The following is a 27,984-nucleotide window of genomic DNA, read 5'->3' as shown; positions in this document are numbered from 1 at the left end:
ACTGAGGCAAACAGGGTTAAGTGACTTGCCCAGGGTCACACCACTAGTCAGTGCCTGAAGCTAGATTTGAACTCTCAGTGCTTTATCCACTGAGCCACCTGACTGCCTCATACACAGTAACTACAACAATATAAATATAAAGAACCACACACACACAAAATCAAAACTCAATATAGCAAAATTACAAAGATTAAGCATGACTCAAATGAAGAAACATGAAGATACCTATCCCATTGCAGAGGTAGGAGGTCCATAGTGTTGCACATGACACACGTTTTTGGACTTTTTCAATACATTAATCAGTTGTGCTGATTTTCTTCCTCTTCATTTTCTTGTTTTTTGTCTTTAAAAAAACATGGGATGGCTCTTTGGGAGAAGGAACAGGGAAAATTATGATGATATAAAAAAAACATAAAAAAATTTAAAGAGAAAAGAGTAACAGAGAGGCAGATTTAGGTTCAAATTACTGAAAAGCTTCCTAACAGGGCTGTCCAAAAGTAGAATGAGCTGTCTCAGGCAAGGTTTTTAAGCACAGATCAGATGACCATTTGAATATTAGCGGAACTAGATCATCCCAAGGTCCCTTCTAACTCTGATATTCTGATTTATTCTAGTGACAAAAAGATTAAGAGGCGGAGCCAAGATGGCAAAGTAAAAGCAGTGACTTGCTTGAGCTCTCCCCCAAATCCCTCCAAATACCTACAAAAAATGACTCTAAACAAATTCCAGAGCAGCAGAACAACAAAAAGACAAAGGGAAACAAATTTCTAGCCCATGACAACCTGGATGGTTTATAGGAAAGGTCTGTTGCACCAGGCTGGAAGAGGAGCAAAGTCAGCATGGGCCACACAGGCAAAAAGAGTAGGCTTCAGGAGACTGAATCACAGGAAGCTGTGGCAATTTCCAGACTTCTCAACCCACAAATGCCAAAGACAACTTAGAAGGTCTGTGGGAAAGGTCTCTCACAGACCTGGATAAGATAGGAACGTGGTCCAGTTCTGGCCCTCGTGCAGCCTGGGGGTGGCAGCCACAGCAGCAGTGGCTGGGTCTGGAGTTCTTGGCCCATAGATGGTGGCAGAATCAAGTGGCTGATTAGAGAGAGATTTCAGGGATCTCTTTGCTGGTGCTGAGGCAGGATTATCTTGCTTGGATCTGGGTTGCAGTCCTGGATGGCAGTTCTGGAACAAGGAGGAACGCTGGCATGGCGAAGCTTGTGGTGGCAGCGTAGAGAGAATCCTCCTCACAATTCCAAGGCAGAAAAGAGTGTTTGTGGTCATTCACAGACTAGAGCACAGGCCAGGAAAAGAGTAAACATCTCTCCTTTGATCATTCCACCTTGAAAGAAGTGAAAATTTACAGGTCCCTAGTAGTATCTCTGAAAACAGATATACAAAACCCCAGATGCTTGGGACAGTACACCCTCCACACTGAAAGCAGAGCTCTACCTTAACAAACAGTTAAAAAGTCAAATAATTGGCTGGGAACATGAGCAAACAGAGGCAAAAAACTCAGACTACAGAATTTTATTTTGTTGACAAAAGAGATCAAAACCTATAACCAGAAAAAGACAACAGAGTCAAAGCTCCTACATCTAAAGCATCCAAGAAAAATATGAATTGGTCTCAGGTCATGGAACAGCTCAAAAAGAATTCTGAAAATCAAGTAAGAGAAGTATAGGGAAAATATGGAAGAGAAATGAGAGTGATGTAAGAAAATCATAAAAAAAAAAAGTCAACAGCTTGCTAAAGGAGACCCAAAAAAATGCTGTAGAAAATAACACCTTATACTATCTGAATACAACATTTTTCACAAGGAACTCTTCCCCAAGTTAGTCACTGGTACTGCATCAAGGTTTGTGATAAACTGAACTAGTTCATTTAAAGGTTTGTTTTCAGTTTTATAAACTGTTTTCTCACACTGACATTTTACTTTTAAATGTCAAAATTCCATGGTGCAAAATTGATAAGCTCAGATTATCTTACCATGTAGAGAAGAGGATAAACTGTGTGTCTTCAGGTAATGTTTCATTAATGCTAATGTAACTATAATTTTTAAATGTCCTCAAGGCACAGTTCTTTTCCTTATCATTTTGGTTAAATACTTGACTGTAACCCATAGCACGATACTTTGTTTTTCACTGATACTTTTTGAGAAATGCAAAAGCAAATTTCCCTTACAGAAAAAAAAAGAAAAGAAAAAAAACTTAAAAAATAGATTAACCCAAATGGCAAAAGAGGTCCAAAAAGCCAATGAGGAGAAGAATGCCTTAAAAAGCAAAATTGGCCAAATGGAAAAGAAGGTCCAAAAGCTTACTGAAGAAAAGAATTCCTTAAAAATTAGCATGGAGCAAATGGAAGCTAATGACTTTATGAGAAATCAAGACATTATAAAACAAAACAAAAGAATGAAAAAATAGAAGACAATGTGAAAGATCTCACTGGAAAAACAACTGACCTGGAAAATAGATTCAGGAGAGATAATTTTAAAATTATTGGACTATCTGAAAGCCATGATCAAAAAAAGAGCCTAGACATCATCTTTCAAGAAATTATCAAGGAAAACTGCCTTGATATTCTAGAACCAGAGGGTAAAATAGAAATTGAAAGAATCCACCAATCACCTCCTGAAACAGATCTCAAACAGAAAACTCCTAGGAATATTATAACCAAATTCCAGAGTTCCCAGGTCAAGGAGAAAATATTGCAAGCAGCCAGAAAGAAATAATTCAAGTATTATGGAAACACAATCAGGATAACACAAAATTTAGCAACTTCTACACTAAGAGATCAGAGGGCTTGGAATATGATATTCCGGAGGTCAAAGGAGCTAGGATTAAAACCAAGAATCACCTACCCAGCAAAACTTAGCATAATCCTTCAGGGGAAAAAAATGGATATTCAATGAAATAGAGGACTTTCAAGCATTCTTGATGAAAAGACCAGTGCTGAATAGAAAATCTGACTTTCAAATACAAGACCCAAGAGAAGTATGAAAAGGTAAACAGGAAAGAGAAATCATAAGGGACTTAATAAAGTTGAACTGTTTACATTCCTATATGGAAAGATGATACTTGTAACTCATGACACCTTTCTCAGTATTTGGGTAGTTGGAGGGAATATATTTATAGACAGAGGGCACAGGGAGTTGAATATGAAGGGACAATATCTAAAACATAAAATTAAGGGGTGAGAGAGGATTGTAAAGAAAGAAGGAGAAAGGGAGAGGTAGAATGGGGTAAATATCTCACAAAAAAGACGCAAGAAAAACCTTTTACAGTGGAGGGGAGAAGGGGGAAGTGAGAGGAAATGAGTGAATCTTACTAATTCTCATCAGATTTGGCATAAAGGAGGGAATAACATACACACTCAATTGGGTATGGAAATCTATCTTACCCTACAGGAAAATAGTGGGGAAAGGGATAAGGGGGATGGGGATGATAGAAGGGAGGTCAGATTTGGGGAGGGAGTAATCAGAAGCAAACACTTTTGAGGAGGGACAGGGTCAAATGGGAGAATAGAACAAATGGGGGGGTAGGATAAGAGGGAGGAAAATACAGTTAGTCTTTTATAACATGTCTACTACAGAAGTGTTTTGCATGACTACACATGTATAACCTGTATCTAGTTGCTTGCCTTCTCAATGAGGGGTGGGTGGGGAGGGAGGGAGAGAATTTGGAACTCAAAAATTTTAAAAACAAATGTTGAAAATTGTTCTTACATGCAATTAGGAAATAAGATATATAGGCAAAGGGGTACAGAAATCTATCCTGCCCTACAGGAAAATAGAACAGGAAAGGGATAAGAGAAGTGGGGGGCATGATAGAAGGGAGGGCAGATTGGGGGAAGGGATATTCAGAATGCATGTCATCTTGAGGTGGGGGGAGGGGAGAGATGGGGAGAAAATTTAGAACTCAAAATCTTGTGATCATGAATGTTGAAAACTAAAAATTGATTAATTTAGAAAAAAAGATTAAGAGGTTACTTAATACCTACAGTATCTTCTAGTACAGCATACCCTAGAAAGATTGCAAGCTCAGTTCCATACCACTGCAATAAAGTGAATATTGCAATAAAATGCGTCACACAAATTTTTTGGTTTGCCACTTATGTTTACATTATATTGTAGTATATTAATTATGCAATAGTATTATGTCTTAAAAAATGTACATACCTAAATTTAAAAAATACTTTATTGCTGAAAAAAAAAATACTAACCATTATCTAAGTCTTCAGTGAGTCATAATCTTTTTGCTGGTGGAGGATCTTACCTCATTGTTGATGGCTACTGACTGACTAAAGTGATAGTTGCTGAAGGCTAGGGTGGCTGTAACAGTTTCTTAAAATAAGACAACAATGAAGTTGGCCACATTGATTGTTTCTTCCTTTCACCTGAATATTCAGAGACCATTGTAGGGTTATTTGGCCTAATTTCAATATTGTTGTATCTCAGGGAATAGGGAAGTCCAAGGAGAGGGAGAGAGATAGAGAAATGAGGAGTCGGTGGAACAGTCAAAACACACACATTTATTGATTAAGTTTGCCATCTTACGTGGACATGGTTCATGGTTCCCCAAAATAATTAACATCAAAGATCACTGACCACAGATCAAAATAACAGATATAACAATAATGAAAAAGTTTTAAATTACTGTTAGAATTACCAATTTCCAGTTGTAACACAGAGACACACATGCTGCTGGATAAAGGACGCTAATAGACTTGCTTGATAGAGGGTTGCCACAAACCTTCAATTGGTAAAAAACATAATATTTGCAAAGTACAATAAAGCGAAACACAATAAAATGAGGTATGCTTGTATACGAACAATTATAAGGACATATACATACTTTTCATTTTGGTTAGTGGAAAGGTCTAGAAAGAACAAAAGGGTTTAAATTGCAGTGAGACCACTTAAAGTTGGATCTAAATCAATGTTTTAAAATAAGACTTTAATTTAAATTGGATCCTTGTTAAATATATACATGCATTAAAAGACATATACATATATATATGTATATATACTAAGATTTAACTTAAAACTCAAAGATGTCCTAGGAAATGGGGATTATAATTTCCAGTTATGTATTCCAGTTATAATTAATAAATCATAACCAAACTATAAAAAAATTCTGCTCTGTGCCCATTTTATAAAACTTAAGATGCTCCTGAAATGTGACTTATAATGATCATCTTATTATTCCTAACTTACTACTTGAAGGATGTGTGATATGCTGAATGTTAAGCTCTTCCAAGAGGTCACAAGCCCCATTTAAAAAAACATTAAGTCTAACGCCCTTACTATTTCCATGAACTGACTATCCCCTAATAGGTTATTTTTCCTAAAGTTATTATTGCCCAGAACTTATCAACAACTTTAAGCTGCATTAGAAGCCTAATCACCTGAGGTTCCCTTATAGATTAGTTAGAAAGATTACAGAAAACCATTCTACCCAAAGTGAGTAAGTGCATTATCTAGATCAGTGCTATCAAACTAAGATAGAAACAGGAGACACTAAACCCTACAGAGGCTTCCCTAAGGCGTCCCCTAGTTCTAAAATGTATTGTTATTTGTGTTTTATTGTATTTTTTATTTTCTTAAATATTTCCCAATTATATTATAAACCACACAAAGGTAATCTATTATAAGTTCACAGCTTAAATAATACCATAACTGGAACACAGACAGTATGTGTAAGGATTGATAAAGATTTGATCGTTTTCCATTTTCTTACCTGGCAAATTGATTACTCATCTCTTGCTCTTGTCTCCAAAGATTATCATGTTCTATTTTTAAGTATATATACCTATCATCTTTGGTAAATTCATCCATTATAGGTAGGTCTGTGCCTGATGAACTAAAGGGATGACTGCTGTTGTCCAGTGGACTCTTTATTAAAATAATGATTCCTTTTACCAATGAATTTAGATCCTCCTGTGTAAATGCAATCAAACCAACAACTTAATAAGCTAAAAACAAATAACTGATTTTAAGGAAGAAAAGTATTTTTGCTTCTGTCACAATTAATGGAAAGCACCCTGGCCTTAAACTAATTTGGGTTAATAAGTTACAGATTTTGGTTAATGCCTGCTCCTGGGTGACTGTGGGTAAATCACTAAACCTGTTTGCACTTCAGTTTCCTCATTTTAAAAAATTAAAGATTTCTACTACCTACATGGCATCATGGGACTTAGAGTACGACACTTTAGTGAAGTTTAGACTATCTGTTCTACCCCCATTATTCACAGATGATGAAAAAGGAAGCTCAGAGAGAGGAAGTAACCTGCCCAAGGTCACACAGGCAATCGGTATCTAACCCAAACCCTCTGATTCCAGATACATGACTGAGGAAAGTATTTTATAAAACTTAAGATGCTCCCAAAAAGTGACTTATAATCATCATCTTATTATCCCTAACTTACTACTTGAACGATGTGTGATATGCTGAATGTTAAGCTCCTAAATCCAAGATGTCAAAAACCCCGTACAATCAAACTGTAGACATACACTAAATCAAGATCTGTCCATTGAAACGGTCTTGGTCAAAATTTCCCTAGTCTATAACATTTTCTAAAATCAGCTATTATTATAAGATGTACTATATGGAATGGATTTTAATGCACAGTCAAATTTTATAAAATTACTTTGGAAAGGGAAGGTGCTTTTTAAAGGCAAAGCATAATCTAAATTCAAGTGCCAATCCCTCACTTTTTTTCAGATAACTTCTTATAAATATCCAAGTCTTTCAATAATTTAAATAGTTTTTTCTATAAAATTCTGACATTAAAATACACAAAATCTTCTGAAATTTAAATCGCAAGAGTGAACTCTATAAAACATTAAACAATGACACAATAAATCACATATTCAGCGCCTTTCCTCCTTTGTCATTCAAAGATTTCTAATTGTACAGTGTATCAAGAGCTATTAATTATATTGTAGACCATGCACTACAATAAAAATACCTAAGCTTAAAATTCTATTAATATATTTTCAATTTTTTAAAAGGGTAACTTACTTTTCAGTTGGCAAAAACTATCACTATTTACTGACCTTGTAATGTTTTAGCTGGGATGACCCATCCTGATAGATTATTGTGACTACTAGAGCAGCTGCTTGTTTTAGCTTTTCCATCAGCTGATTTTTGTCTACAGTTCCCAAAGATCTGACATCGCAGACTGGGTTTTCAAGAGCTCTTGTCTCTCCTGAATTTTGATATTTGGTTTCAATTCCATTTCCAAATTCTTCCATCGTGAAGCAACGCTTTGTTTGCTTTGACAAATGACTGGCTGTAGTATGCTTCCTTTTAAGGTTCTTAGCATCCTTCTTTTCAATATTGTTGTTTTCTTTTAAGAAATATTCCTTCTTAATTTCTTTTTGCTGCAAATGTGAGGGTTTGATATTTAAGGAAGGAATTACACAACTGGTAAGGGGCATTGACTCTGGTGAATTACAGTCCTTGATGTTAGATATTTGGTTAGAATACCTAATACCAGTTGACTGAAGAGAGATCATGTTGGAAACTTTTGGTAACTGATTTGTTACAGTTACACAATGAGGACTCTATTGAAAAAAAATGCTTTATTAAAAAATGACCCGTGTATTTAAGTCACAAATATAAACAAAATTTATTTCCTATAGAGTCTATCTAACTGTAGTGTGGGGATAATAATACTTGTACTACATATCTCACATGGTTGTAGTAAGAAAATCTCTGTAAACCTTGAAGTGTATAAAAATGTAAGTTATTATGGTATCTTTTATGCCAGATATACTCTATTTACATAAGAAGCACATGCAAGTAAAGCCTAAAGTAAATTTTATAAACATTCTAGTCTATAGTCCTCAACTAAAATCTTCCTCTGATGCTTCATCATCACACAGAAGTATCACCTTGGGCTTTCAAAGTTTATACAAATATAGCAGAAGCTCTAGAAGCTTCTGTAAAATTAGAAAACCACTCACACTATGGTAATCTTTAATCTTTTAAAAAGCTGAGTTTAGTCTGCACTATTATTTTTTCACCATTCCTATTATTTTTTATTAGTTAAAATTTTATTTTGACACAGTGCCTTTTATGAATATTACATTGGCCCAAATATAGGATAACCCTGTAAAACAGGATCTCTTTGAAAGGAAAAATAAATTTTTAAACTTTTGCTACAAGTTTCTCTGAAAAAGATCTCATTTTCAAGATATATAAGTAACTGATTCACATCTTATAAGAATAAAGCCATTCCCCAATTCATAAATGGTCAAAGGATATGAACAGGCAGCTTTTAAAAGAAGAGATCCAAGGGGCAGCTAGGAGGTGCAGTGGTTAGAGCTCCAGCCTTGGAGTCAGGAAGACCTGAGTTCAAATCTGGCCTCAGACACTTAACACTCAGTAGCTGTGTGACCCTGGGCAAGTGACTTAACCCCAACTGCCTCACCAAAAAGCAAAAAAAGGAGAAGAAGAGATCTAAGCAATCAACAGCCATATGAAAAAATTCTCCAAATAATTAGAGAAATGTAAATTAAAGCAGCTCTGAGTTTCTACCTTACACTTATCAGATTGGCAAAGACTACAAAAAAAGGAAAATGACAAATACTGGAGGAGCTGCAGGAAAATAGCCACAATGATACAATGTTAATGAAGTTATATATGAACTGGTACAGTTATTATAGAAAGCAATTTGGAACCACATCTAAAAAGTCACTAACCTGTACATACCCCCTAATCCAGCAATACCTCTACTAAGCCTAAATTCCAAAGGGATCAGAAAAAGGGAAAAAAGGGCCCATATGTACAAAAATTGTTTTAGCACCAATTTTTTTTTTGGAGTGGTAAAGAACTGGAAACTAAGGAAGTACCCATTACTTGGGAAATAGCTAAACAAATCTTGATATATGAATGTAATGGAATACTATTGTGCCGTAAGAAATGACAAAAGGGATGAGTTCAGAGAAATCTGGAAAAACATTTGATGCAGACAAACTGATGCAGAATGAAGTGAACAGAATGAGTGAACAATTTATACAGTAACAACACTGTAAAGACAAACAACATTGATAGACCAAATTAAGAACTGTGGTGACTAGTCCTTTTCAGTGGGTTCTGCTGCTCCAGGAATAATGTCATAAAAGAATTCCTGGAGCAGCAGGACCTACAAAAGGATGAGGTGAAATAATTTTCCAGCCAAAGACAACTTAGAAGGTCAGCAGGAAAGGTCTATCACACCTGGGTGAGAGTGGAGCACAGTCCAGCACAGGCTGTGCCAACACAGACCCAGCCCCAGCAAACCAGGAGCAGGCCTTGGGAACCCCTGAATCAACAGCGGCTGGCTTCCAGAGTTCTCAGCCCACAGACATAGGGGGTCAAACAACTGGTCAGAAGGAAATTACAGGGGTCTCTTTGCTAGCACTGAGACAGGACCCTGTCGCTTTGCCCATACTCATATCCAGGTCACAGTCCTGGGTGGCAGTCCTAGGGCAAAGAGAATAGAGAAAAGACCTATTTATATTGCACAGTAGAAGAGGAATAATGTTCAATGAGACCAGAAAGATAGGTTAGGACCATGCTGTAAAGTATTTAAAAGCTAAACAGGGTAGTTTATATCCAATAGGCAACAGGAAGCCACTGGATTAAGTTAAGTAGAAGGGTCACAAAGTCAGATCTACAGTATGGAAAAATTATTTTATCAGCAGCATGTTGGATAGACTGGAGTAGGAAGAGATTTGTGGCAGGAAGGCTAATTAAGAGGCTATTGCAATGATGAGGTGATTATGACCTGAACCAAGATGATATTAATGTGATTACAGAGAAAGAGTCAAATGTAAGTGATACTGTAGAGGAAGTAATGACAAGATGTAGAAACTGATTGGATGTGTGGGGTGAGGGAAAGTGAGGAGTTTAGAATAACATAAAGGATACAAACCTGTAACACTTGGTACCTCTGACAGAAACAGGAAGTTTGAAAGAGAAGGCGGTTTGGAGGAAAGATAAGCAGTTCAGTTTTGCATATGTCAACTTTGAGATCTGGTATATCAGTTTGCAATGTCCAAAAGTCAAACAGAAATGAGGGGGGCAGTGAGGTGGCACAGTGAATAGAGCACCAGCCCTGGAGTCAGGAGGACCTGAGTTGAAATCTGGCCTCAGACACTTGACACTTACTAGCTGTGTGTGACCCTGGGCAAGTCACTTAACCCCACTGCCTAGCAAAACAAACAAACAGCAATAAGGGACCAAAACTCAGGATAGATAAGGGAGTTGGATATAGAAATTGGTGAGTCCTGTGCAAAGAGATACTAGTTTAAACCCATGGGATCTGATGAAGTCACTGAGAGTATAGAGAAAGAGATGAAGGCCTAGGACAGAACCTTGAGAAATAAGCACAATTAAGGAGTGTGATATGGATGATATAGAGGTGATTTTTGTCCAAGTAATTGTTGAACAAGGAGGATTCTAAGAGGTCCTTTCCAACTCTTAAATTCCAAGACTTTTTCAAATGCTTTCCTAAAATCTAGGTCAAAATCTTGACTCCAGCAGACTAAGGCATAACTTCTTCTTCTCAATAATTTGGGTGCAAACTGAGATAAATACTGTCAGATTTTTCTTCAGTTTTAGAGGGTTTTTTGTTTTTCTTAACTATGTGTATACTTACGTTGCCAGAAGTGGTATAGGGAAATCAGTCTTTCTAATCTCCAACTTTCCCTAAGTGATCTTCCTATGTCTTTACTCCCTCTACCCACCCCCACCCCCAAACTCCAGTGGCTTCCTATCGCCTACAGGATTCAACAACAACAAAAAAAACTTGTTTGGCTTTAGATTGCTTCATGACCTGGCCCCTTCCTACCTTTTCCAGTCTTCTTACACCTGACTCCTCCATCAAGTATTCTATGATTCAGTGATACTGCCTTCTTCGCTGTTCCTCACACAAGATACTCCACGCATTTTTACTGGCTGTTCCTTACACCAGAAATTCTCTCCCTCATTCCTTCCTCCAAGCTTCCCTGGCTTTCTTCACATCCCAGATAAAATCCTAAATTCTGCAAGAAGCTTTTCCTGATTTCACTTAATGCTAGTGCCTTACCTCTGAGATTATCTCTAACTTATCTTGTATATATCTTGTTAATACATGGTTGTTTTCATGCCATCTCTTCCATTAGACTCTGAGCTCCTTGACAGCAGGGACTGTTTTTTGCCTTAGCATAGTCCCTGATACATAGCAGTAATGTTTAAATAAATGCTTGTTGACTTGACTTGATTTTGTTCTTTCCCTATTATCTTCAAATATCAAATCTCCTCCATCCTTAAGAACCTGATTTAGTTATCATCCTATTATTTCCTATTATTTCTCCTCCCTTTCTTAACCAAACTCCTAGAAAATCTGGTCAAACTGGCCTTCTCTCTGTTCCTCATACACATCATCTCCTGTCTTTGTGCCTCTGGTCTCTGACATTCCTAGCATGTACTGTCTCTTCCCCTAGGCCTCAAAAGATCTTCTTTTGAGTATGTGTTTTGATCTTCCTTGTCTGAGACTAAACCCCAAGGTTGTTATCAACAACAAGAAAAGCCACATATGTACAAAAACATTTACAAGGCATTCTTTGTAATAACAAAAAGTTGAAAACAATTTGCCCAATGATTGGAAAATGACTGAACAAATTGTGGTGCATTAATGCAGGGAAATATTACCACTCCATCAGGAATGACATTCAGAATTCAGATACATAAAGGAAGATTTGAATGAAATAATACAGGATGAAGAAAGTGGAGACAAAGGAATAATTCATATACAGAATAATCACCATAAAGTAAATAAAGTCAACATTTGAGAGAAACAAAATTCTGATCAAATACAACAGTTAATGTTAAGTTAAAAATGATATATCCTTCCCTTTCTGTTAAAAATCAATAGACTAACTTTTCAAGGAATGTATTCTGTATGGAAATCTGAGTATTTCTTGGGAATAATCTGCTTTGTCAAAAAACAAAACAGATCAATAAATTGTAAAAAAATATTTTAAGAAATGAAATAAACTTTTAAAAAATTTACAGTCTTCCCAATTAACTCATTTCTTGTCTTACCTCTCATTTCCACTTTTTAATCTCCAAAAGTTGACTAGATAATACCAAAAATGCAGGATTTCTGAAAGCTAATTTATCTAGGAGAACATTTCACTAAGAAGTATAAATGGAGCATACAACTTCCTGAAGCTGAGCAAAACTGATGAAATAAGATGTTCTAAGAGCTTCATAATATAGACGTATCTTGCTCTGTGTGATAGGTGTATTCTTAAAAAATTATATGTAAATCATATTTTAAAATCAAATCCTATTTTCTAAACGCCAAAGAAAATTCTCTAATTAAAGGAATATTATATTAAATCATTTTGCAAATCAGAGAATAGTCTGTCAGAAAAAAAATCTGAATTTTCACATAGCAAGTTTATTTAGCTCACGACATACCTAGAATGAACAACTGTGAATCATTTTCACTCTTTTAAGCGACAGAACCAAATTTATTCTTATGCAAGTGAAAAAAAATCCTTCAAATTCTCCTCAGTATGAAAGGATTTTCATCACTTTCTCATTCTAAATAAAAATATTAAGATATGTTTAAAATTATTCACATGTTCAGTGGACAAAGGAATTATTTAAACTATTCTAATATCTACCTTTTTCCAGTGATATACTTGCCTTATTTTCCAGAAGTATATCCTTTACGCTGGAATAATGTACCATCTTCTCATCTTTTAAAAATAAGAAAAGCATATACAAAGAAGAGATGAAAAAATTACATTACTAAGCACTAAGAATAATACTCAAGCTAACAGGTTTTTCTTAGAATAATCTACTCATCTATTTGAAATAAAATAAAATATTTAAGATGATACAATTTAGCAACAGCCTTGTAACAGTGCATTAGGGTAGGTACTTATGGAAAATATTCCAGACACAAGCCCAGTTGAAGAGTAACAAAAGTAACAAGGCGAAGATCAGGATAATGTGATGCTTCCACATGAGTCAACTAGGCAGGCAGAAGTGAGAGCACTGGGCCTGCAGTAAAGATCTGAGTTTGACTTTGATGCCAAACAATTACTAACTGTGTGACCCTGGGTAAACCATTTAACCTGTTTACCTCAGGTTCTTTAACTGTAAAATGGGAATGATAATAGCACCTGCCTCCTAGGGTTGTTATGACGATCAAATGAGATACTTGCAAAGTGCCTAGCACAGTGTCGCACATAGTAGGCAACCTAATAAATGCTTGTTTTCTTCCTCCCTTTCAATACAAAGTCTACAGACAATTGGATGTAAATATCTGCTTATTATTTAATAACTAGTTATGAAATGCAAAACAGGAAGACCTGAACCTGCAATACTAAAGCCACTAATTATTGTTGTAATTAAGAAAACTGTAGAAGGATCTATATCCAAGGTAACAAAAATTACATAAAGCAATGCTAAAAGGTCAGTAAGCTCCAATGAATGCAGAATGAGAACTCCCAATAATTACCCTTTAATCTGTTCCATGTAAAGTATCAACTCCTGAATCACCAGTCCCAGTCTGACTTGAATATAGTAAAGGACACGAAACCTGACTATAATGTAATGAATTGTTTAACAAGCAGACCACCATTTATACATTCAAATGAATGCTATCCTCTTCAAACTAGATACTTTGGGAAGCTGTACGCTAACTTTAAAGACGTTTAAAAGCTTTCTGCAATTCCTCTTCAGGAATTACGCTTAGGACTCAAAGCACATTCTTCATTTTGAAATAACTATCTCAATGGAGGGCAGATCTTTTGTCTTTTAGTGGTGGAGTTATGTTCACGGAAACAGCAGAAAACCATTTGGGCTTAAGTCTGATAAATAGGGTGAGTGATCAAGCTGGATAACATTGCTATTTCCAGGTTTTTAACATGTTGATTTCTTTGTGCCTCTTATAAACTGACTCTGAAAATTCCAAAGGAGGTCCTCCAAACTCATTCTGAGCTATGGCAACACCACTAAAGTGTTCCAAAGAGATGCTAATTTTTCCTGTAGAACTTTCCCTGTTGGGCCTTGGAGGGCATCAATTATGGGTGAAGTGAAATACTTAAAACTTCTTGCTGTATTGTATATTATGTCTTCAGTGGTAAGGGCCCTAATGACCCCTTAAAGCAGTCACTTTTCCTGTACAGTAGCCAAGCACATCTCCCATCTCCTGTCTCCACACCTTTGCACTTTCTGTCCTCCAGGCCTGGAACAGCTTTCCCTTCTTCCCTCTGACTTTTTTCAAAAATTATTTCAAACATTACTTTCTGCAGAAAGACTTCCCTGATCTCCCAACCACATAAGCCTTCCTCTCTAAGGTTACTTTCTTACTACTCTGCTTACTACTCTGTTACGTATTTTGTGTGTAAAATAAAGGATGGATACAAAACTGCTAGTATCTACTATGTACAGATTGCTTTTCAAACACATAATAAATTCAATATGTAACTTATAATCTTCCGGCTTTCTTTTCTCTTCTCTTCTCTACAACACTGGTGGTACAGTGGCTTGACCTCTGGGCCTGGAGTTAGGAAAACCTGAGTCCAAATTGACATTTACTAGTTGGGTGACCATGGGCAAATCACTTCAACTGTTTGCTTCAGCATCTTCAATTGTAAAAGGGGGATAATAACTGTACCTACCTCCCAGGATTGCTGTGAGGATTAAATGAGATAATTGTCAAGTACTCAGTATATAGAGCCTGGCACATGGTAAGTGCTATTTTAATGCTTATTCTCTTTCACTTCTCTTCCATACATTTTTTTTTAGTATGCTTCAATGAACCTCTTTTCTTTCTTTCCCAGGCAGCCACCTCCCTCCCTTCCAAACTGAAAAAAAGAAAAACAAAACCCCTGCAATGAATATGTCTGTAATCAAGTAAAACAAATCCCCATGTTAACCATGTCTGAAAGTATATGTCTTACTCCACTTCTTGAATCCATTACTTGTCAGGAGGTGGCTAGCATATTTCATCAATTGTCCTGTGGAATTGTGGCAGGTCACTGCATTGATCAGAGCTGTCTTCATAACGTCATTGTTATAGAAATTGTTCTCCCGTGTGCCAATCTCTTTACAACTTGTACTTAAGTGCAAGGACAATTTTTGTACTTTTACCCTTGTTTGTACCCCTAGTGCCTAACACAGTAAGTGCTTAATAAATGCTTCCTGATCAACTGATACATATCCTATAAAGAGGGACTGGTCTGAAGAGGACAGCCCTCATTTGGATACCTAAGTGCTCGTTCATCTCATCATACAGACAGTCATTACTTACTTACACATTACTTAGTCACACCACATTTTTTTCTTGTTTGTTGCACAGTAAATTTAATACAATGTATAGAACACCAAAACCCTGACAGCTGAAGCAGAACAGCAATTTTCAAACTTTTTAGCTAGAGACCACTAAGTTCCCATGCTTCGCTTTTTCCAATAGCCATTCCTCAAAAATGGGACCTGCCCAGCAGGGACGTATTAGTATTTCCATTCATAGCTATACTGCTCTATCAATTCAACAGTCAGCATAGTGGCTTCAGGTTGTTTGCTTTAAGAGATGATTTTTTTCAGATGACTTTAAAACAGTGTGACAAAGCCTTGTGCTTGGCTACTGTACAGGAAAAGTGACCGCTTTTAAGGGGTCATTAGGGCCCTCACCACTGACGACAGATAGTAGTATAATTCTTCCTGACAACATAGTAAGAAGTTTTAAGTATTTTACTTCACCCATAATTGATGCCCTCCAAGGCCCAACAGGGAAAGTTCTACAGGAAAAATTAGCAACTCTTTGGAAATATCTATCCTGACAAAAATATGGTAGAAAATTATTTGAACAGAGTGGAACATGTCCTCAATCCTTTCTTCTCTGTTTTGTTTTGATTTGGATTTCCAAAAGGCCAAAAGGCTGAATCAATGGACCACAGACAGGAAATGGGAGCGTAAGAGATGGTACAGTTCTTTCCCCTCTCCCACTCTCAACCCTGAGGGTATTACCCTCCCAGATAGATTTTTTTTAAAACTATTCTCTGCCTCATTTTTTATTAAGTCCTAACCATGGAATGGGCATTGCCTCAGTCAAAATGAAGTTGAAAAGTCCAAGGCATCCTGGGCCATCTCCAGTTGTCCTGATCCATATCTAGCCACTGGACCCAGATGCTCTGGAGGAGAAAGTGAGGCTGGTGACTTTGCACAGCCTTCTGTTACTTAAATCCAATTCACTAGCATGGCAACACCTCCCAGATGTCATGGTCCTCTTCGAGAACAAAGGACAATTAACAACAATAACAACAACTTTCTCCATGCTAGGCCTAACTCCTAAGAGACCAAAGACAGAGGGGCAGCTAGGTGGCACAGTGGATGGAGTACTGGCTGGATTCAAATCTAGTCTCAGACACATGATACTTACTAGCTGTTGTGACCCTGGGCAAGTCACTTAACCCCAATTGCCTCACCAAAAAAAAAAGAGAGAGAGAGAGAGACAGACCAAAGATAGATAGGAAGACAAAGAGGAAAAGTGATTGACAAACAGCCTGAGAATGGGAGGAAACCCCACATAGTGGAAAAAAGCCTACCCTAGGAAATCAGGAGACTAGATTCTAGTCCAACCCTTTCCTCTAGTCACTCTATAAGTGGTCATTTTACATCTTTAGAACTGTTTCTTCATCAATAAAATTAAGAATTAGAGATTCCTTCCAGCTTGAAGATTCTAAATAAATTTTTAAGATAGAACAAGTTCCAGCTCAAAAAAATAAACAGACCATAAAATGGAAATCTTCTTACCGAAGTGCCTATTATAATTCACTAATCTACTATCTATGCAATGCAAAAAAGCATCTCAGTGATTGGGAAAATTTAGACTCAACATCAAAACTATTTCCCAATATTACAAACTATAATTTGTAACATGAAAGCAAGCAATAAAATTTCCATCATATCATAAGAAAAAGCACTACAAAAATACAGAAGTATAAATTTTCACCAATGCCCAGAAAATAAACCAAGAGATATATCTTGAATTTTTATGACTCTACTATACCAAAGAGCTTGAGTTAAAAAAAAGTGCAGGGTATGGAAATTTGTTTTAAAAAAAATTCCTATAAAGCATTTAAGTGACTTTGCCTTAATGACTAAGAAAGCAGAAATGAGTTAACAGCACACACATCGCTGCATTCGGAAAATGGATAATCAAGATTAAGTTGTGAAATGTTTGCTATGAATCACTAACTTTGCCATCCACATTTAAATACTCTATCCTAGATCTAGGTGGTAGGGCAGCTAAGTAGCACAGTGGATAGCGCGCCAGACCTGGAGTCAGGAAGACTCATCTTCATAAATTCAGACGTGGCCCAAGATGCTAACTAGCCGTGTGACCTAGACAAGTCACTTCACCTTGTTTGTCTCCATTTCCTCATCTATAAAATGAGCTGGAGAAGGAAACAGCAAACCACTCTAGGATCTTTGCCAAGAAAACCCCAAATGGCGTCATGAAGAGTCAGGCAACTGAAAAACTGAACGACAAAAAAATACATAGGTAGCATCATATTTTAGAGGTGCTTTGCAAATAGTTTAAGAAAATGTTTAAGCCCAACAAGAATCTTCTTGGTTTGTAATACATTTAAAACTTAATCAGACTAACACAACCTTTGTGACAAATTTCTCTAAAGTTATGCTAATGTTCGTGTTTGAATAATCCAAGAATTGGCTTTTTGCTAAGTTGGAGATTTCTATTAAGAATTGAAATTTGATCTGCAGCATTTAAGTGTGTGTAGGGGGAGGAAAGGAAAGGAGAGATGATAGCCTTGATTAGTGAAAATTAATGGTATAAAGGATCCAGTGTTATAGCATTTGAAAAGCAGTGGGTTGTAGTAGAAAGAACACTGGTTTTAGACTCAGAGGATTTGAGTTCGAACACTAGTTCTGGGTAACCTTGAGTAAAAAACTCAACTTCTCTGGACCTGAATTCAACATCCATAAAAGAAGGAGTTTGAACAAGTTATCTCAGAGGTGACTTTCAGTTTAAAATCCTATGAAAGATTCGTTGACCCATCCTCTAATCAACAAACCTCCTGTGTCTAGTGTTATTTGGGGGTCAAGAGAAGTCTGGACAGGAAAGATACAAAGAAATACAAGGCACTTATTCTTACTCCCAAGAAGCTGACCATCCCATTAGACTAAAGACTTCATGTACATTAAAAGACATTGCAGGGGCAGCTAGGTGGCACAGTGAATACAGCTCTGGCCTTGGAGTCAGGAGGACCTGAGTTCAAATCCAGCCTCAGACACTTAATACTTACTAGCTGTGTGACCCCGGGCAAGTCACTTAACTCTGATCTCCTCACCAAAAAGCAAAAAGTTAAAAAAATAAAAATTAAAAAAGACATCAGATAATTAAGTAACAAAGCACATTACACATAGTAAGTACAATGGGTGTTCAGAGATGGGAATGAACAGTAGAAAATAAAAGCTGTAACACACAAATATAACAGTGATTTTCTCAAACTGAACCTCAGTTTCTTTATCTATAAATTGGGGACAATAATAGCAGACACCTCACAAAATCGTTGAGGATTAAATAAGATTTTATATACATACACACACACACCACACACACACACACAACACACATATAGCACTTTGTAAACCTTAGAAGTACTACATAAATGCTAGCTATTATTATTATTTATAATTATAAAAGCATAGACAACACTGGATCTTTCCTGGCCTTAGTTTCCTCAACTGTAAAATGAAGTCACTAGACAAGACTTGAGTCCTAAGGGTTCAAGTAAAAGCTCTACTTTTTATTAGCTGTATGGTCTTGGGCAAGTCACAATATTTTTGAGCTACGAGTCACCTCATCTAGGCAGGTAGGTGGTGTAGTGGCTAGAGCACTGTGCCTGGAATCAGAAAGACTAGTTCAGATACAGCCTCAGACACTCACTAGCTGTGTGACCCTAAAAAATCACTTCATCTCTTATTTTTCTCAGTTTCCTCAACTGTACAACGGGGATAACAACAGCACCTACCTCACAGGGTTGCTACGAGGATTAAATTAGATAATCTTTATAAAGCACCCAGTATAGTACCTAGCATATAGTAGGCGCTACATAAATACTTATTCCCTTTCCCTATTTTCCCTTTTCTCCCTCATCTGTGAATGAGAGGGGTAGTACTATTAGATGAGTTTCCTCCAAGGTCACTTATATCTCTAACATTCATTAAATAAATAATAATCAATTTTCTCATCTAGATTTAGAAATAGATACAGATGTTTTCCTGAAATCTCAAAAGCTCCCACTAGGTGGCAGAAACTAGTGATGAGATTTAGTTTCTAAAGAAGGAAATCTGAAAATACCATCATGTCTAAGTGGTCTCAAATTCACCTTAATTTGCTATACCTTTATAAACTACTCTTCTTAATACCAGAAAACACTTAACTTCAATATAACTAAGCCCTAGAGTTTTATTTAAAAGTGATAATTTCAAATTGTTTAATATTTCAAGAGAATTTAAAAATTTTATGTAGATGTCTGTCCATAACGAATTGAGAGCATATACCAATGGGTATGTGTGCATATGATCTATGACAATGTGTTTCATTTACTATGAGATTCATAACTTCTATTTTGTTGATATTCTTTGGTGAACACATTAAAGACGAAATTATTCCAAATCTGCTCTAGCTGTTGGATTCCCAGATCATAATGTCTCCCCACTAACTTCCTCAAATGTTGCTTTCTTATTTTCTTTCATTAGTCACCTTTAAGACCACTGGGAAACTACATCAGCTTAAGAATGCCACAGCACATACACTTCAGACTGTAATTTATTCAAAACATATTACACCATAGTCTGCACTGGTTGTTTACTTCCAGGCACAAAATCCTTATTAAATACTTGTTGAACTCAACTAAATCAATCTGTAACAATAGCAAGCAAATTCGAACACATCTAACATTTAAGAAAATATTAATTTTAATGAGCAATGCCTTCTTCTGTGTCTATCCCCTCTTCAATTCCTGCACTTACCCATATTCTAACTCTCTCCATATGGAAAAATATCACTTTCAAATGGCATTGTGATCCTGCACCACTAAAACAGAGGTTACCCGGCAACATGAGGTAAGCTGTGGGAGTGTCCAACAAGCTGTAAGCAAACATGCCAAGAAAAAGAAGATGCCATTTGGAGGTTGAGGTGAGTCTGCACAAGCTGGGGTCACTTCAAGCACCACAAAACCTCAGGTGGGATGTTGGGATGGCCATTGACTGCAACATCCCTGACAACTGGTTGCCAGCCTTTGCCCAAAGACCTTCGGTAAGAAGGTCATTACATCAAGCCTACAAATGCCTTACTCTTAATCTTGCCCTCTAAGGACAAGCAGAACCAAGTCTAGTCTCCCTTCCCCAGAACAGCCCTTCAAAGATGTGAGCGCAGCCATAATGACCCCCTAAATCATCTTCTCTACAGGATAACATCCCCAGTGCCTTCATCTGGTTCTTGTATGCCATGTTCTCCAGAACCTCACATCAGCCTTGCCACCTTCTTCAGGAAATGCTCTAGTTAGTCTATGCCCTTCCTAAAAATACAAGGACTGAAGGCAGTATTCCAGAAGTGCTCTGACCAGGAAGGAGTACACACAACTAGCACATCCCTTAAGCACTAAGCTTCTCTTCAAGTAGAATGAGGTAACATTAGCTCTTCTGGCTAACATGTCATTACTGTTGCCACATAATGAGTTTGAAGTTCATTAAATAACTAAAACCTTTTTCATAGGAGGAGTACCTTACAATACTTGTAAAGTTGATTTAACTCATGTTCAACCTTTTAAATTCCACCTTATTACTACAATACATTGTTCTAACCTGTTAAATCTTTTTTTGGATTCTGTTATCCAACATGTTAACTGTCTCTCCCAGCTTTGTGTCATTTGCAAATATTGCATATTCCCCATGCCTTTTATGGCTTCATCCAAGCCACAGGATTATAGAAAAATAGTTCTAGAGCAAGAAAGGCCCTTACAGGTCATCTGGTCCAAATCCTGCATTACAAAAGAACAAATTGAGCCCTGTGGAGATTAGGTGACTTATTCAAGTGTCACATAGGTAGTAACAGTGGGATAAAAAATGTTGAATAGCATAAAATCAAGGACACATTCCTAGGGGTACTCCCTTCAAATTGACACTGATCTATCACTTTTGGGGTATAGTTAGTTATTCAAGCAGTCCTGAATCTAAGTGCACTATAATCTAAGAATAATAACTGATGTTTGTACTGTTTGTTATGGCTTGAAAAGTGCTCTTATTCAATCATCAGAACAATCTTGTAATAAATCCAGGTATTTATTCTTCCCCTTTTACAGGTATGAAAAAAGGATGAGATTGAATGACTGCTCATAGACAATCTCTCAATGCCAAGTCCAATGCTCTTCTCATTATTCCACTCACAAACTTTACCTTTGTTAGTATATCCTAGAATTTTGTCAGGAATAGAGTTTAAGCTCAGTGGTCTAGAGTCTGTCACCTCCATACTATTCTGGTTTTGAGAACTGGAACATCTGTTCATCTCAAGTCCTCCTGTACTTCTACTACCCAGTTTCTTTCAAAGATCATTCAGTGACTGGGCAGCCCTATTTCTAAGATCTCCGAGGAAGTTGGTATAGGCCTGGTAACATGACCTTAACTCAGGCCATGGGAGTTACTGTTTTCTTCTCAAGATAGTGCTTCCCAGGAAATACTGGCCCTCTCCTTCTATTCCTCTTCCTATGAGGTACCTGCTTGCTCTCTGGTTTCTGGCTTGGCAAACAGATGGGCCATTTTCTCTTTTTCCTTCTGCTTTTAATTTACAATCTTCTTCATCAACATTGGAAGATTATAAGCAAAAATCTTTATCTGCCTCTTTCCCAAAGCTTCTCTCTTTAATCTTCAAAAGAGATTAAAATACCACTGGTGCCGCAACTTTTTTAGGTTTCTTGGTCAATAGTTCTTAATCCTTAGCAGTGTTTTCTAGGTTCCTTCTAGACAAACATGAAAAATATCAACTCTATCCATCATCCTGGATACAGGATGTCCAGAAGACCTGCTGGTTGGTCAGCCTACCACAAGTTTCTCTCCACTTCAGTCCACCCTCCATTCAACTGACAAAGTGATTTTCCTAAAATGCCAGTTCAGCCATGTCACTCCTCTACTCAATTAACTCGAGTTGCTCCCTATCACCTCCAAGAACAAATACAAAATCCTCTGGTGTTCAAAGTCTTTTATATCCTAGCCCCTCACTACCTTTCCAGTCTTCCTACACCTTACTCCATGCCCTGCCTTCAATCCAGTGATACTGGTTTTCCTGCCTATTCCACAAGACATTCCATCTCTCATTTCCAGACATTTTCTCTGGCTGTTCTGTATACCAGGAATATTCTTCCTCCTCATCTCCACATTCTGGCTTCCCTGGTTTCCTTCAAGTCCCAGCTAAGTCCTAGCAGTGTCTGGCACATAGTGCATGCTTAACAAACATTATTAACTAAGTCCCCCACTATTGTTTACATAAGGATGACACATAGCCTTCTCAACATCCCTAGAACTACAATCTCAGTACTACTACCTCAGCAACCACCACTAGTCTTTGCTTCCTCTGACCATTACTAGATGAGTCTCTCCTAAGGCACCTGGTACAACTACATTATCTTTCTTTGGAGTTAAAGAAGCTGTATCATTTCAGCCTCCTGAAAAAAGATCAAGATTCCTCTCAGCCTGTCTAGGTTCTTTTTCTTTTTACCTTAAAGTACTTCTTCCATTCTTTAAAGGAATTAATTATTACGCAGCATATAGAGAGGTACTTCTCCAGCTTTTTCACAATCTCTGCAAGAGGGCAGATCAACCCATATTTTTTGCATTCAGAGGTGTTATTTGGAACTGTTATCAATCAATTTACAAGTATCTACTAAGAACTCACTATGTTATGTGCTTCCACAATTAATGAAATAATTTCTACTTTCAATGAGAGAGATAAGTACATATAAAACTAAATACAGGATATTAAGTTCATATTTATAAAATACATTTTCTTCTACATACATAGTGTACACACACACACACAGAGTAGTTAAATATAAGGTACTATGCACTATGGGAAGGAAAGCACTAACACGGAGCAAGGGGTATCAAGAAAGGCTTTGTGGTATCTAAGCTGTATCTTGAAGGATGAGAGCTATTAGGTAGAGGAAAAGAGGGGGTGCTTTCCAGACATGGGGAATGGCCAAAACAAAGACACAGAAATGGCAGGAGTGTAGTAAAGAACATAGAGAAGGCCAGAAACAATACTTTCTATAAACTACTGAATAATTTCCTTCCTCTGTATCAGCTCAGTCATCTACCAATCTTGGTAGATTTTAAAGACCAACTCTCACAGTAGATTTGGTGATTAGTAGTTCCTGAGTAAGGCTCTATTTATAATCATTTTCCTATCTTTTCTCCTGAGCAGAAGTTAGCTTGTGCAACTCGACTACGATGGTAATTAGTAGTCTCCGGACAACATTCCAATGTAACAAAACTGCCCAGAGCTACCACTACCTGCAAGGTGTTTTCAAACAATACAATTACCAGTTACTTTTCACCTTCCTATCTTCTCATCAGATTTTAAATGTTTCCTCCATTCTTGCGACTGTTTCTTATAGAAATCCAGATCCAATGTGTTTCAAGTTCATTCTAAAGGGGTTCTAAATCTCTGGAGGCAGGGTCCACCACAAAGACTTGTGTGAGGCCAGTGAGTTCTGAGTATTATTGGGAATTTATTATTTAGTTTAGTTTAGGAGACTCTAAGAAACTTAATTTATTAAGTGCCTACTATCTGCAAAGCACTGTACTAGATAGTAGGGATATGAAAATGAAACAATAACATTCCCCTGCCCTCAGTGAACTTTCATTCTATTTGGAGGACACCACATGTATACAATTAAGCATAATACAGGATAGAGTGTGACAAGGGAGAAATCCAGAGGGTCTGACAAAACAGAAGGCATGTAGCATATTCTAGAAGTGACCCAACCTTCAAGGCTTCAAACACAAAGGAACCCAAACGAAATGTACCAGAACCACACCCAACCAGATTCCTCAAGCAGACCAATATATACTTGTCTTTTAGGGTGGAGGTGGAGGAAGACTGTGAAATGTCTGGGCACAGTAAATATTTCTGAAAGTTCTATCATTTTCTAATGTATTTAAAAGGTTATAATAATTAGTTTTCTCTGAATTTTTGTGCCAGCTATTTAAAAAGGACTTAGGTTTGAATCCAGGCTCTGATACTTTTTGCAGCAGCTTAAAAGAGTGACTATCTGGGCCCCCATTTTGCCATGGGTAAAACAAGGAAGTTTTGATGATTTCTACTCCTTCTCCCAGCTCTATATCCTAGGATTCTGTGACTATATAATAGCAGACAACAGCCAAAGCATGGCATACAACAAGTCTAAAACCCTTTAATACACCAAGAGCCTGTGTTTTTACCAAAAGCAGCTGTTTCCCTCTGCTGATGAAAGGCACAATCCCTCTTCTTCTGCCTCAGCAGAAGACATTGTTCAAGAGCTGTGGCCAAAAACGTCACCCACCTCCAGCTAGCCCTGTGTTGGAAATAACAACAGCTCCCATATAAATGGCACTTGAAGACGTGCCAAACACACTTTTAATATTCTTATTTGATCCTCACCACAACCCTGTGAGATACAAACATCCCCATTCTACAAATAAAGAAAACAGGCTCGAAGAGGAGGTTAAGTGATTTGCCCCAAGTGTCTGAAGAGTATCTTGAACTCAAGGTCTTCCTGACTCTAAGCCCAGATCTCTGTACGTTAATCTCCACATGCCTGGGATGGTCTTCAGCCAAGAGACAGTCCACCATCAAAGCCTATCTCACTTGGCAAGACTTAGCCAAAGTTGGCCTTCACTGGCCTAATCTTAAGAATCCTTACACTGGGGTTAGACCAAATACAATTGTATACAACGTGTATCAATACACACTGACAGTGGAATAACAGAACTGCCATTTAAACCATAAATCTAAACCACAAATATTCTAAGTTTTCAAATTCTGTAGAGGAAAAATTCCATAATCCTTTCCCTTCAAAAAGCTAAGTGCTTTCTCTGATGGTCTGCTGGCCTAGCTACATAATTTCAACCCCTATCCTAATCAATATTGCTCTAGAAAAATCCAACCTACTTCTAGGATAAGGAGATGTAGTTTAATGTACTGACTTCACAATGATGCATGTACCCCAAAAGGTACGACCAGATCCCCATTCAACCTTAGAACACATAACCGAAAATACAATCATTGCATAGTAAGCTTTCGAGAAAAAAAAAAAACTGAATTCAAGGATTTCTAACAGTTGAAAAAAATATCTATTTCAGTCTCCTTCCTTTTGTAGATGAGGAACCTGAAACCCAGAGAGGTAAAGTAACTTGCTCAAGTTCCTAGGTAGTAAGAAAGGCAGGCTTTGAACACAGGGCCTGCCCCCAATTCCTGTGCTTTATGTGCTGCTTAAGACAATATCCTTCTGCTCTTATATTCAGTCAGAATTCTTGATTATTTCCTTTGTAATATAATTGTGGCCTTTATTATTTATTCCTTAGTGATACTGAAATTACAGATACCGATTAGGACTTTCAATTTCATAACTTAAATTGTTTTATAGCAAAATTATCTCTGGTAACCCAGGTATTGCAGCTATGCTTCCATGTGAATATTTGATGATTTTAATATTTATAGAATAGAATCTTTCTGACAGAGAAGTGATGGGCTTGGGGTATAGACTGAGATATTTTTTAAGACACCAAAGCAGGAATTTGTTTTTCTTAACTATGTTCATGTTACATGAGCTTTGTTTTTCTTTTTTTTTTCCAATGGGTGGGAAGGAAGAAAGTAATGGAAGATTAACTTTTTAAAAATTAACTTAAAAATACTCATGGAACAGTACATAACAGGTGAGTTACTATACACACTGGTAATTATCTCCTTGAGGTTGTTGTTGTTGTTGAGTTATTTGGGGCTTTCTTGGCAAAGATACTGGAGTGGTTTGCCATCTTCTTCTCCAGCTCATTTTACAGATGAGGAAACTGAAGCAAGCAGGGTTAAGTGACTTGCCCAGAGTCACACAGCTAGTTAAGTGTCCAAAAGGCCAGATCTGAACTCAGGAAAATGAGTCTTCCTGACTCCAGATCCACCACTCTATCCACTTTGACACCTAGCTGCCCCAAATTATCTCCTTTAAGGGCTTCATTTCACAGGATCATAGATTTTAAAGTTGGAAGGGACCGTAAAGATCACAGATACAACCCCTTCACTTTATATGTGGCACTCATGAGAAGTCAATGACACACACAGCTAGTCAAAAGCAGGGCTAAAATTCAAACCAAGTCTTCTAATTGCTAACTGATAATATCAATATGACAAAAGTATTTCTATTTCTTCCAAATACAAGTCGGGATTGTGGGAAAGATCAAATGTCAATGGGTCTTAGCCTATGGAGTTCAACGACTTAAAACCAGGATTGAAAACTATAAAAGAGCCCATAGTCCCCAGGAAGGGTTCATGAACACCTATCTCAGCTCATAAGCAGAGAGTAAACTACCCAGTATACGGAAGATGATATTTTAAAAGTCCAAGAGCAGAAGGAATACAGAAACAAGAGATTCAAACAGCATCAAGCCGGTAAAAGTAAGATTAATGACTGGCTTTGATGTGTTAAAAAGGAATTTATTATATCTAGTGCTTCTCCAATACAATTTAAAGTTCTTAAATAATAAGTTTGCTGTATATTTTCATTTTAAGAACTACTGTTAGAAGTATTTAAAATTCAACTAAGAAACTTCAAAACTTTATATAAAATTACTCACTTTTTTCATTTTCTCTGAAATTCTTAATCTCCACTAAATCAAATGAATGCATGGCTGCCATAATCCTCTGTGCAACATTTGATAGCGGCATCTTAGAGAGGTCAAAGCCTACATTTCCCTCATAATTTTCCATATTTTTCATATAAATCCTAAATATAAAACAACATCTGTGTATTAATTAATGAGACAGTAGGATTATGAACAAAACAGCTAAATTACTTGAGCCAAATAAATTTGTATACTAAGCCTATTAATATCACTATCCACAGGATATATGTCAATTAGCCTCATTATATAAACAGGCCACTAAGAGATTAGGATAAAGGTTAAATAACCCAATTATGACATATAATGTGTCAGTCAGCTGCACAGCAAAAAAAAAAAAGTATTTTTCAGTAATTTAAGTTTTAATCTAGTGCTCTACTCACTAAATTTTACTAGCTGAAGTACAAAACAGCTAATCTTCAAAGAGCTATAGAAATATAGATAACATAAAAAGCATTTACATTTGAGTTTGTGTTTCTCTCTCTCTCCCCTCTCCCAATGTATTCTACACCCATCATGCCAGGTACCAACTGCACATTTGCTTCAGCTCATATTGCTGACCCAGATGGATAACTAAAGATAGGGAAAGATGCTAAAGTTGCCATGGAAAAATCAGCCATCTATAGTCAGCAAAATACAATTCTAAATGGTGCTAATGTAAGCTTGCCAAAAAGTTCATATCACAGTACAATAGAAGGAATGCTGCATGTGACATAAACACATGTGTATGTCTCTGAGCCTATTTTCTCATCTGAAAAATGCAGAAAATAGCTGTAGTACTTACCATACAGGTTTACTGTTGGGATTAAAGGAAATAATGTATGTAAACTGCTTTGCAAACTTTAAAGCATTATATAAATGTCAGTTCTTATTTTTCCACATTGTTAATATGGAATGTTGTATGTGTGCGTATTTGATTCCTTAGAGGAACACAACTGAAAACAAAGTTAGGAAATACCATAGAAGGAAATCTCTGGAGATGTATAGAAGGATGGTTATTTTAAGTTTGGGAATAACATTTATTGATTTGGGATACCAAGATTTAC

General features: G+C 36.9%; 1 protein-coding gene across 1 annotated transcript in view; it reads right to left on the bottom strand.

Moving 5' to 3' along the window:
* POLN (DNA polymerase nu) overlaps nt 1-27,838 on the bottom strand; it is a 329,088-nt gene extending 301,250 nt beyond the window's left edge. The window contains exons 1-4 of the mRNA XM_078148556.1: nt 26,894-27,838; nt 12,680-12,732; nt 7,051-7,560; nt 5,732-5,931 (exon numbers count right to left, since the gene is read on the bottom strand). Of these exons, the coding sequence (XP_078004682.1) occupies nt 5,732-5,931; nt 7,051-7,560; nt 12,680-12,732; nt 26,894-27,035 (905 nt within the window). The 5' untranslated portion in view covers nt 27,036-27,838. The remainder of the gene's footprint in view (nt 1-5,731; nt 5,932-7,050; nt 7,561-12,679; nt 12,733-26,893) is intronic.
* Between the last annotated feature and the right edge of the window lie 146 nt (nt 27,839-27,984).

This window comes from Phascolarctos cinereus, unplaced genomic scaffold (assembly GCF_003287225.1).
Source record: "Phascolarctos cinereus isolate Bilbo 61053 unplaced genomic scaffold, phaCin_HiC Scaffold_9;HRSCAF=440, whole genome shotgun sequence".
Taxonomy (NCBI): domain Eukaryota; kingdom Metazoa; phylum Chordata; class Mammalia; order Diprotodontia; family Phascolarctidae; genus Phascolarctos; species Phascolarctos cinereus.
Note: the sequence above shows the minus strand (reverse complement) of the source record. Positions and strands in the feature narration are given on the sequence as shown.